Here is a 12,280-nt window from a genome sequence, read left to right as displayed (position 1 = left end):
AAGCTTGTGATAGACAGAACCTATGTACCTTGTTAATTAAGGTGTTGCTTGACGAGATTCACTGTTTACACCTTTCAGTAAATGAAGAATGAAGCCCCCCTGTTAATTATAGTATAAATTATTAATAATTCATGTTAAAAGTTCTTATTGAAAGACACTAACTCCTTGTCACATTACTTAGCTTCACATCACACTCAAACAGATATTTACATCAGTTCTGTAATTTCAGTGACCAGTTTTGTTTACAATGTTCATACGTTAGGTCCTTTTCACTCACCCTGTTCAAATTTGTGTTGGATAAATGGCATAAGGGTGCGCAGGCTTTTGAAGTACCAGAACACTTTCTGTCTGTGCACAGTAATACCTTTACTGCAAATCAGTGAAAATTGATTGTTTTTAGCTTTGGAGTGATTTTGAGGGAAAATGATGGCACATTGGAATCCTCTCACCGTTTGAGCTCTTGTAACGGTACTTTCTTTTTTCTTTCTTTCTTTCTTTTTCTTCTTTTAAATAGAAAGACTTTCTTGGTAAGGAAGCACTGTTGAAACAGAAAGAAGCAGGTGTGACACGACGGTATGTGCAGCTGCTGCTTAAGGATCACGACCCTGACTATGATCCATGGCCTTGGGGTGGAGAGCCCATCTTGTTTGAGGACCGCTGCATTGGCATGACATCCACTACCTGTTATGGATTTACGCTTGGTGGACAGGTACCAGCTATTTATTGCATTTCCAATGGAATGATATTTTTCACTGGCATTATATGCTGCAAGAACCAAAAGCAGCATGAAAGAACATGCCATACTTCATACAGAAGCCCAACCTGGTTTTATTATGTGCATCCACTTCAGTATTATTTTTGTAATCTGTTGCATAGTTTTATTGGCAGCAATTGGCTTCATAAATATGGTACTTTACTTTTGGAACCTTCAAACTTTAGTTTAAACACTGCGAGTTGTTGCTTATAAATGTATTTAATTGGGTTGTGTAATCAGGTGTGTCAGGTTAATTAGGTGCATTGCTATGAAAATTCCACTTACTGTTGTGTGCTGGGAGGGCTCAGAGCAACCGGGAACACGTGACAGCTAATAATTATTCAATTTTTCTAAGTACCATTGTGCTACTGGATTTTGGGAAGCACATACATAGTGGCTTGAGTTGTACTAGTGTTTAGGTGATCGAGTCTTCAGGCTGTAGATTTGCATAATTAAATGCAGTTTGGTAAAGAAAACCTGATCTTTGACTATTTACTTTTTTTGTATGCCTATAACTCAACCTCCTCATCCTAATTACTAGTTGTAGACAGTATGGTCAGTTTACATACTAATCAGCTTATATATCTGTAGTCTGGAAGATTAGGTGGGGCAGCTTATCTTTAAGGCAGCTATGGTCATGCAAATGGATATTTACAAAGAGGTATGCCTCACTTACTGAGAACTGTACCACGATCAGTCACTAAATCTTTATGCACTCCATACATTGTCTAAGGAAAGTCCTGTTAAAAGTTTTATTTTGTATGACATTGTATAACCAGTACCATGTTAGTGCCAAGGCTGTTTATGTGCTAGGTGTGTAGCTTGTTGGGGAGAAAAAGAGAAACGTGGTAGCAACTGTGTACCTTAAAAAGCTGGGTTTGAGTTTGTGCCCTACTTTTGTGTCTATTAATGGCCTTTTCAGAGTTAGTATGCGAGCTGCCTTTGTGAAATTTAGTGTCAGAATTTTTTTTTTTTTCGTCAGGTCCTTGGGTAGTAATGATGCCATCACTAAATCTTGCTGCACCTCTGACGCAATAGTGGATCTGTCATTGTGTAACTGCTGGACGAAGTTGTTCGGGACAATGGGGCCTGTTCATCTGAAATGAGTGCCCACTTGTAATGAATAGGCAAAGCTCACTGTGCCACACATGCCGCCCACTTTCCTTGCATCCAACTCCCATCACTCCTGTTGTTCAGCTGCCCTCATTCTCCTTGGGGCAACCTTCATTCTTTGTGCTTGCAGTGCAATGAGACAAGTGGCATCACCTGACAACTACATTTTGGCAGCATTTCTGATTGGAGAACGCAGCTTCAAGCTTGTCACATACTTGTCTGCCTCTCTTGTTTGACACCTTTCGAAAAAGTGAAATCTGCAAATAGTAATCACTTGCTGTTAATTAATTGTGATGTATTTGACCTATATTCCAGTCACAAGTGCACTTTCAAAGATCGTTGAGATCCATGCGCCTCATTGACTTCTTTGTTCGAGATTGTAGAATGAGGCTCAGAGATTTCAGTTATCTTAGTCTCTTAGGTTTCAGTGGTCCTTAAAAGTGTGGGTGACAGTAGTATACAGTATAGACCACTTATAACGTAACCGCTTATAGTGCAGGACCGGGTATAGTGCGGTCTTTTCAGACTCCCGTTAATTTTCCCATAGCACTTCATGTATACATGTATCGCTTATAGTGCAGTTGCGGGAAACGAAATACCGGTTACAGTGCGGCTGCCTGGGAGTACGGAAGTCAGCGGAGACGCTCCCCTCAAACAGGCGCCCCAAGGAGTGCTCGAGGAAGAAAGAGGGAAAGTGGAGGAGAAAGGCACGTGGTACGAACGAACAGCCAGTGAGGCTGAAACCAGAATCTTGAGTGCGAGTCGTGAAATATCACGGCGCGCATAGCGAGTGAGGGCCACGAAACTGCCAATGCCGGCTAACGCTCGCTTCACGATAACGGCAGTAAACGAAACCTCAGGGAGCGGGCGGCGCCGGCACATCACGGCGAAGGGGGCACAAGGAGACCGTGGAATGTGAGGGAGGAGGGCGGCAGGGAAGCGGATTTCGCCTCTGCAACTTCGTCGCTTCAGTGGCTCCCCTCGCCCTCCCTCGTAGCTCACTTTCGACTGTCACCGTGCGCGCCCGCCGCCGTGCAGGCGCCGCCCAGCCGGCCCGGCACCAGCTCCCCGAAGTTTCGTTTTCTGCCGTTATCAGGAAGCAGGCGTTTGCCGGCGTGGGCAGTTTCGTTGGCCAACCTGGGACAGCGCTGCTGCTTCGCTCTGCATCGTAGCCGCAGCGTGCAAGGTCAACACGTGACTAGAAAGTAGAGCAAGCATAAAGGAGAAAGAAGGGTTCACTGCCATTTTCTACGCGTGGCTACGGTAGCGTGGCTGAGACGTCGGCACGTACACACATCTTCCGGTGCAACGCAGAATCGGCGACCTTGCGATTTGAAAGAGGGTGAAATTTCCGCCACATTTTTCTTTCTTTCTTTCTTTTTGTTTAGTTCGCGCACGACATTGAGGGGTCTCTCCTAAGCTTTTACTCTATGGTGGTGCCGGAGCAATGCCGGTCGAAGGCGCCGCCGTGTGAATTATTTCGAATTGACGAGATTCAACTGTAAATTGAATTCAAACGTTCTAGACGCATTCCTCGACTCTCGCATACGCGTGGCGGCTCGGTGCACATGTTTTGCATATGTGCGGGCCTTGAAAATTGTTGCTTTGGTATAGTGCGGTACCGCTTATAGTGCGGTTATTCGCGACTCCGGTGACTTACGTTATAAGCGGTCTACACTGTAATATTAATTCAACCTTGTCAGGATTTACAAGATGTAGTTAGATTTTTGTGATATTTGTACTAAACATTTACTGTCAAATTTGTGGCAACACAAACTTTTATTTACTTGAAGTATGTTATGATGGCAGTCAGCACTTTTGTTTGGGCAGTAGGCAGTGTAACTCATCACTGTGTTTGTACTTGAAAACTCCTGCCAATTTCGATCCAGCTTCCACTGTACTTCTAGGCCCAGCTCAATCTGCCACAATCAGATAGGTGCTCTCGATGACTCGGGAGTAGGCAAAATGAGCACCCTGTTAAGAAATGCCACTCAACAAACTCTTGTCTTTTGGGCCACATGGGTTCCAACATGGGTCAGGGTTCCAGTTGTTGAATTAAGCAGCAGTCAACTGATGGAAGTCGACTGTATTGCCTAGCCCTGACATATTTGAACAAAGTTTTGCTGTGTGAATTTGCCAACATGTCTGGTGAGACAGCAGCACTACTTACAGCTAGCTGCTCTAAAAAGTTATCTGAACATGAAAGCTACAAGAAAGATGAATTTTCTTGCAGCCTAAGCAAGCACCTGGGAAGGGCACAGATGCACTGGGCTTTTGTATGGGTGTGATGAGCAGGTTCTTTTGTGTTAATGTTTTCTGGCGGTTCTCTGAGGCGGAGCCTCCCAGAACCCAATCGAGGACAAAGCCGTTTGTGGAACGCACACACAAAACGTTTAATGTAACTAGAACGAGAAAAAAAACCCCATAAAATAAACACTCAAAAGAACTCATAATACAACACACATGTGGCTAGAACGCTTAATGATGTCGGGCAAGTTCGGGCAGGCTGCGGGTGTGAGTATGCACTAGAGTCTCGATGCGGCGAAGCGGAGACGAGATGACGAGATAAGCGGTGCTGGTCTCACCAAAAGACGTTGTGTCGGAGCGTCGTACAGGCTGCCACAGCGTGGCAGCTCTGGCTCGGAGGGAGAAGACAGGCGGCTCGGCAGCACGAGCCGACGCTGGTGGCGTTCTGGTCGGGCAGCTGATCGTGGCACTCGGGCTCGTAGCCCGACAGCTCAGGTTCTGCCCACGGACGCAGACGCTCACCGGCCTCGGGCAGCAGCAGTTGATTATCGGGCAGGGTTGCGATGCCCGGGAAGGCAGGCGGCTTGGCAGCAGGGGTTGACGGCGGCGGCGTTCTGGCCGGGCAGCTGGTCGTAGAGCTCGGGCCCGTAGCCCGACAACTCTCGTTCTGCCCACGGGCGCAGACGCTCACCGGCCTCAGGCAGCAGTTCTCAAACGGATGGAGTGGCGGCGCCCAGGAACGGGTTGGCAGGAGGCCCCGGCCGGGTGAAGTCCTGGTGGCTCGGGTCCGGAACCCGACGGCCGTCTTCAACTCCCGATCCGGTGGCCGACCTTGTCCTGGTGCCGCTTCTGGAACTCCTCCCCCTACTGCCAGCGCGGCTCCTTTTTCTGCTGCTCTGGTCGATTCGTCGATTTCTCATTGGCTGCTCGAGGCTCCGTGTTCTTTTGTGATTGGATTGGCTTTTTTCTTTTGATTTCTTTTCTTGTGCCGCGTGTTCACGCGCTGGCCGGTCTTCGGCGTCGTCGTTTTCGGCGCGGCGCGGTAGAGCGGCGCGCGCTCTCCTTGTTGTCTGCTTCTTGTTTGAAATTCACCGCACCTTGTCGCACACCACAAATATCACCGTCGCCTACCGCCACGCCGTGTCGCGCACTACACATCACATAAGCCCCTTTTGGGACAAGTTTTTCCACAGGAAAAACTGCTGGTCAGTGCGCGGCACTTTTTACGCATATGCTCCACACACCACATTCACTGTGGGTCCACCACACATATTCTAGTCTTAAAGTTCACGGGGCATTGAAGCACAACACTCACGAATGCACACAACGAGCGAAAGCCCTTCCAAGTTAAATACAATGTTTACGGGGCGTATAAAGGATGCCCCTCACAAAAACTACTTCAAATAAAGCACTTATAGTTGATAACCAAGTTGTCTAACAAATATGTTCCTGTCCGAGGTCAAATCCTGATATGGCAACCGGCTACTCAATCGCCTTCTTAAGTTATTGCGTCCCAGGTGAGACGAACCGTGCGTCTCTTTTGCATTTGGGACAACCGCCCTGGAACGGCGCGTCGTTTACGCGTTTGCGATGATAGCACGGGTGCTGCTTTGCTGTGACGTTGAGAACACATACACGTAGGCCCCTGATTGATCTGGAACCGGTGCTTTACTGCTTTGCTAGCCTCGACCTGGTCACCTGAATAGCCTTCCCCGACCTTACACGAATGCAAAGTATATCTGCTGCCCTTTGTCATGGGGAGATGTAAAGTCGATAACTCCCCTTCACATTCTCTAGGACCTGTATCAGGGAACTCCGAAGGGTGCTCTTTAACAAAGTTGCAGGCCTCCTCAGCTAGCAGGCCCTTCTTGTACTGACCTTGCGTGCATGCGTCGTCACTAAGTACTAACATGCTATGGGCCTTGTATTTAAAGTAACTGGCCTTTTCCTTTGACTCTGTACAAGTCTCCTGGCTGAGTACTTCCATACTCTTGTACATTTCATATAGATCCTATCGGGTCTTCAGGGACGCAGTCAGGCAAGCTCACCTTCTCCTGAGGTGATTCATCTGGGTGGTCCTCGCACCTGACGAGGCCACTTGTCAGCATTGCAAGGGGCACACCGGAAGAGTGGGGGAGCGTTTCGTCGCTCGCCTCGCACTCTTCGAGGTCATGGGCAATGCGAACCTTTGCCCGGTCCGTCGGGCTTTCTAGAGGTCTATATGCCTCTTCATTTGATGTGCTTTTTGTTGCACTGGTTCACATGCGTGCCTCCTTGCTGGTTTTGTCCTCTTCGAGGTCACAGTCAATGCGCACCGCTGCCCAGTCCATCGGGCTTTCTTTAGGCCTGTGTGCCTTTTTATCCAATGTGCTTTTCATAGCACAGGTGCGCATGGGTGCCTCAATTTCATTAGATGCTGCCTGCTGTCTGCTCCCTGAGCTATCCTCGGCCTCCTTGAGGTTAATGTCGGGACCTACGCTGGTCTGTTCCTTGTTTAATTCTCGGCTGCCCCCTGGTTGCGTGCCTTTTTCGAACGGAAGGCCGCGACGGTGTTCGGGGCAATCGCTAGACAGATATTTCAAACTGCTGAGTCTGGAGCCTGCGTCAAACGTTTGCTCAATAGAGCTTGCATAGGACTCCAGCTCGCGAATCTCTCTCAGGGAGCGTGCCCGTTCCGCCTCCGCGATCTTGAGACGCAACTGCAACAGACGTGCCTCGCGCTCAAGCTGATCTCTTTCCGCTTCTCGTTCGGCGGCCCTTTCTTTTCGCTCCGCAGCGCGTTCTTCTCGCGCTCGCGCCTCCTGCTTGGCGAACCACGCTTTTAGCTCTGCTCCCTCAAGCCCCATGCGTTCGGCTAAAGCTAACAGCTCTCGCGTGCTAGCCATGTTTTTCAAATGTTAGAATTAGCAACAGAATCCAAACAAACGGCTTCGTCCTGTCTCGCGGACGCCAATTTGTGATGAGCAGGTTCTTTTGTGTTAATGTTTTCTGGCGGTTCTCTGAGGCGGAGCCTCCCAGAACCCTATCGAGGACAAAGCCGTTTGTGGAACGCACACACAAAACGTTTAATGTAACTAGAACGAGAAAAAAAACCCCCATAAAATAAACACTCAAAAGAACTCATAATACAACACACATGTGGCTAGAACGCTTAATGATGTCGGGCAAGTTCGGGCAGGCTGCGGGTGTGAGTATGCACTAGAGTCTCGATGCGGCGAAGCGGAGACGAGACGACGAGATAAGCGGTGCTGGTCTCACCAAAAGACGTTGTGTCGGAGCATCGTACAGGCTGCCACAGCGTGGCAGCTCTGGCTCGGAGGGAGAAGACAGGCGGCTCGGCAGCACGAGCCGACGCTGGTGGCGTTCTGGTCGGGCAGCTGATCGTGGCACTCGGGCTCGTAGCCCGACAGCTCAGGTTCTGCCCACGGACGCAGACGCTCACCGGCCTCGGGCAGCAGCAGTTGATTATCGGGCAGGGTGGCGATGCCCGGGAAGGCAGGCGGCTTGGCAGCAGGGGTTGACGGCGGCGGCGTTCTGGCCGGGCAGCTGGTCGTAGAGCTCGGGCCCGTAGCCCGACAACTCTCGTTCTGCCCACGGGCGCAGACGCTCACCGGCCTCAGGCAGCAGTTCTCGAACGGATGGAGTGGCGGCGCCCAGGAACGGGTTGGCAGGAGGCCCCGGCCGGGTGAAGTCCTGGTGGCTCGGGTCCGGAACCCGACGGCCGTCTTCAACTCCCGATCCGGTGGCCAACCTTGTCCTGGTGCCGCTTCTGGAACTCCTCCCCCTACTGCCAGCGCGGCTCCTTTTTCTGCTGCTCTGGTCGATTCGTCGATTTCTCATTGGCTGCTCGAGGCTCCGTGTTCTTTTGTGATTGGATTGGCTTTTTTCTTTTGATTTCTTTTCTTGTGCCGCGTGTTCACGCGCTGGCCGGTCTTCGGCGTCGTCGTTTTCGGCGTCGTCGTTTTCGGCGCGGCGCGGTAGAGCGGCGCGCGCTCTCCTTGTCGTCTGCTTCTTGTTTGAAATTCACCGCACCTTGTCGCACACCACAAATATCACCGTCGCCTACCGCCACGCCGTGTCGCGCACTACACATCACAATGGGTGACCGCCTGCATTATGCAACTCTGAAATTTAGGATGTGTGCCCCCAAGGTGCTAGGAAATCAAGTTTTCTTGTGGTTTCTGTGCTTCGAAAACTTTATGAACTGATGTACCGCTGGAATTCTGTGGCCTGCTCATCTTGCAACTTGCTGATGGCCTTGCAGGTTTGCCTGGGCTTTGTGGAGAACAAGGATGAGAATGGTGTGCCACAAGTGCTGACAAATGACTTCATCTTGAAGAATGAGTTTTATGTTGACATTGCTGGCCACAAGTTTGCAGCTCGAGCCAACATTCATTCACCATCATTGGCTTATCAGGTGACCACCCCTGACCGACTTTATCTGGCAACAAGATGAAGACCTTCCTTGGAGTGGCCAAATGTGTCAGTAAATGTGCAGCACTGGCATTTGTATTTAATTAATACCTAGAGAGTGGCTTTCATAAATGTAGCAATGCTATGTGGAGAGAGCCTTTGCTGGTTTCCTCAAAGTGTTTGTTGCTGAGTTTATATACTCTGAGCAGTTTATAGACAGCATTTCGGTGACTTAAATTGCATAATTTATTAAGTTGTTATTTCTGAACTTTGCTTAATGTGCTGTTAAAGTAATTAGACCTAGTCATCCTGTTGGCACCAAGATGTTTGTAATTATTCATATAGTGTTTTTGATGCTAAGAACTGCTTTGTTGTGATCTTTTGTGAGAAAGTAAGAAAACGGGGAGTGAGATGTGGAGGTGACTCAGCTGTGCATCGAACCAAAAGCATTACCTGTGTGTCTATGACTATTGCTGTAGTAAGATCTTAAAGTAGGGATACTTGAAGGACTTGAAATTGATCTGAATTGTTGACATCCATCTAGCTACTTATGGAAGATGTCTATTGGTTCTTACTGCCATTTTAACAAAAAGCAGTTTTTAAAAATGTAAACTGTGTTGCACTTAGTGAGCATTATTTCACTATTAATGTAGCTGTTATAATACTAGCTGTCCCAACTACATGTCACCAAGAAATAAAAAATAATGTAGGGCTTTATGCGAACGGTGATCACTGTATGCCTTTGGATGCTGTTCGGGCTAGTCACGAGTACGGTGGAATCTCATTGATACGGTTCTGCGTAATACGTTTTTCGGGATAATACGTTTATTTTTATTTTTCCGGCCAACACCTCATAGGAGCAATGTATTTTCATACGGTTTATACGATCGCGTTTTCGCCTGAAATTGGATAATATGACTGCAAACTATGATTTCTGAAACTCGTAGCTTTATATTCAAGTGTACTAGATTAAATTACATTCTAATGAACAATGAACAACGTGTTAAGGACCGGCTACACTAGCGGAAAAATGAGCGTCACAAAAGCTGCCGCGTAGCAGGTCTTCCGTGCCACGGGAGGGATTGGTCCTGGACCGATTTAAATTGCGCGCGCTGCAGGGGCAAATGAGCCGCAAGCGTAGGAGACCAATGAGAGTGGACCCTTCAGTACGTATGCGTGGGAAACTGTTGTCATGCGGACCCGCCCGACCGCTGTTTTCGTACTCACGTCTGGTATCAGCCAGACCGCTTGTTTCATGGTATCGTCTGTTCGCGTCAGCTTTCGCTCGCGCTTGTTGTGGTTGGCTTTTCAGGCGAGATTTTCATGCGGTCACGTGCAGTGGCGTAGCCAGAAATTTTGTTTGGGGGGGGGGCTCAGGTTACAGCGCAGCCTCCTCCTTATAGAATTTGTCGAGGGATCAAATACATGAATAATAACTACATTGCCATGGCCAATGCCATTGTATATTAGATGCTGCAAATGAATTATTGAACGCTACGCACTCTGAATACAAGTATGTATTTTTTTCATAAAAAAATATATTTGTATGTCCCCAAAATTGTGGCAGAAATAATTGATATCAATGCTTCCGCGCTTCTTTTTTTTTTCATTTAATAAGTACAAAAAATATCACGTGAACTTTAGAACTATATCAGTTCAAAACCAGCAATGCAGTGCATGCAGCTGATATGAAAAACGTAAAGGCCATGAAATTAACAAGTTGAGGATAAATATTTTGATGAATCTATGTCATTCAAGAACCTTGTTTACATTTTAGTACATATGCAACGGCCAGGAAAAAAACCTCAATGACGCTGTCCTTCATTGCAATGGATTGCGCAGGAGCAGCTGTTACCAGTCGTGTATTGTGAGTAATTGCACCGAAATTAAAGTCGCAACAGTGAGTACATATATAAAGCAGGAGTTCTGAAAAATATACATTAGAAATGCAAAGATTGAATGGAATATACAAATACGAAGATACAACTTGATAAAGGGCAAAAAAGTGTTGCTGGAAACAAAGTTCATTGCTTGTATACATAAAACCTCGCAACAAGATGTTTAAATGTACGTATAAGTCTCCAATAAATCTACGTATCTAAGCAAACGTCACTGTGTATAATGCGTCCAACAAGACAAATAAACATGTTGCTCAGTCACAGTTAGTAAACATTACGCATAAAAAGACAGACGATCCAGGCAAGAACAATATTATGATCGTAGAAATCGTGATATGTACTTTGGCCATGCTGCGGTCGCGACAGCACCATATGGGTAGAATAATAAAGGAAGGTGAAGAAATCAGTACGAAAATGTGCATTTTAGCTGCCTGCACAGCAGCAACAATTATTCTGCAGCTAAAATCAAAGAAGGCTATTGCTTTGTTTCAAAAAAGAAGTAAAAGCAGGTAGCCAAAAAGGAAAGAAAAGGTGAAACGAAAGCCACAGATCATGCGGCAAGTTGAACTACCCAATATCCGAGTGTGTTGGTTGGGAAACGCCGCGTGGACTGGGCTTTCAATGAGCATGGTCAGTCAAAATTTGTTATTGGTGTCCTGGTAATTTTGATTATGATGCTAACTGTTAGAATAAACGGCGAAAATTTCTGCAGTTTTAAAAGCTAATGAACAGTCATACATTTTCATAATTACGAGTTTATGGACCTGAAGGAACAGAGCTTTTTATTTGCATTGATTTTTGCTGCTTTGCTATCTAAAGGACAAACTTCACTCGGTGGGGAAGTTTAGCGAAGTGGTCAATGACTTCGGACACGTTGATGGCGACGTCTCTGTGGGCGTATAGAAGCACCAGCATAACCATGCGTTCCTCAGACATTGTAGAGCGCAAGTAGTTTTTTTATTAATCACATGTTAAAAAATATTCTCTCTGCGCTTGAAGAGGTGACTGGAATCTGTAGCAGTTTGAACACATTTACATAGAACCTGCAGTCGCAATGAGAGAGAGCATCTATTCCGGTGTTAAAACCTAAAAACACTCCATGTCGTTGGCATCTTTGTTTAAGTACCTTGCTCAAACAGTAAGCTGTTCGATTCCAGCAATATCCGTCGTTTCGTCAGCAAGTATGGAGAAGCAGCCTGCAGCGTTTACTTTTGCATCTAGGCTTTCTTTGATAATTTCACCACAAATTTCTATAATTTGGTTTTGTACATCTGGGTTTAAATACGAGGAGGCATTAATGGGGCAATCTTGAAAATGATTATTCAGATATGCATCGCCACAATCAGCTCGCATGCGAAGAAGCGCTTTGAAAATACCAGTATTTGCAGCCAGGCTTTGCTTTAATCCATAGGACCACTGTCCCTATGGCCACGGAGAGCCAGACTTTGTCACCCACAAAAAAAGAACTGTCTCAATAATAAGCCGCCAACTTTCTTCTGTTTTCTCTTATCTTGCTTTGCCTGCCTTGGTCCAGCTGATCGATCACATTGGGTGCGCTTCCTGAAAATGTTTGGAGAAATTTATCAGCTGCCAGCTGACAGTCACGGTGATATTTAGTATTTTCGTGTATGGAAGATTGCGAGCGCGTGCTTCCATCTCTGGAACGGCGTGAATACGAGGGCTCCAGTGCGCACTTGTTGGCCCAAGTTTATAAAAACATTAAACCCGTAAAGTTCCAGAATTGAAAATCTAAAGCACACCTTTGGAAATGTCAGTGCACCTTTCGCGTCAAAAGTGAATGAGAATTTTATACGCACAAAGTTCGGAATTGAAATTCATGCACTCTGTAGATTCC

At 47.0% G+C, this 12,280-nt stretch overlaps 2 protein-coding genes across 2 annotated transcripts in view; one reads left to right on the top strand and one right to left on the bottom strand.

Annotated features, from left to right (window-relative positions):
- Window positions 1-10,508, top strand: part of LOC119436057 (pyruvate dehydrogenase phosphatase regulatory subunit, mitochondrial-like) — an 86,173-nt gene extending 75,665 nt beyond the window's left edge. Inside the window, exons 18-19 of the mRNA XM_037702800.2 lie at window positions 515-709; window positions 8,379-10,508. Coding sequence (XP_037558728.1) covers window positions 515-709; window positions 8,379-8,570 — 387 coding nt within the window. The 3' untranslated portion in view covers window positions 8,571-10,508. The remainder of the gene's footprint in view (window positions 1-514; window positions 710-8,378) is intronic.
- The window catches only part of LOC125939922 (uncharacterized), a 351,427-nt gene continuing 343,917 nt past the window's right edge, over window positions 4,771-12,280 (bottom strand). The window contains exon 2 of the mRNA XM_049655455.1: window positions 4,771-4,993. The gene's annotated coding sequence lies outside the window, so the exon portion shown is untranslated. The remainder of the gene's footprint in view (window positions 4,994-12,280) is intronic.

This window comes from Dermacentor silvarum, chromosome 1 (assembly GCF_013339745.2).
Source record: "Dermacentor silvarum isolate Dsil-2018 chromosome 1, BIME_Dsil_1.4, whole genome shotgun sequence".
NCBI classification, from domain to species: domain Eukaryota; kingdom Metazoa; phylum Arthropoda; class Arachnida; order Ixodida; family Ixodidae; genus Dermacentor; species Dermacentor silvarum.
The sequence above is the reverse complement of the archived record's forward strand: the minus strand, read 5'-3'. Positions and strand labels throughout refer to the sequence as shown.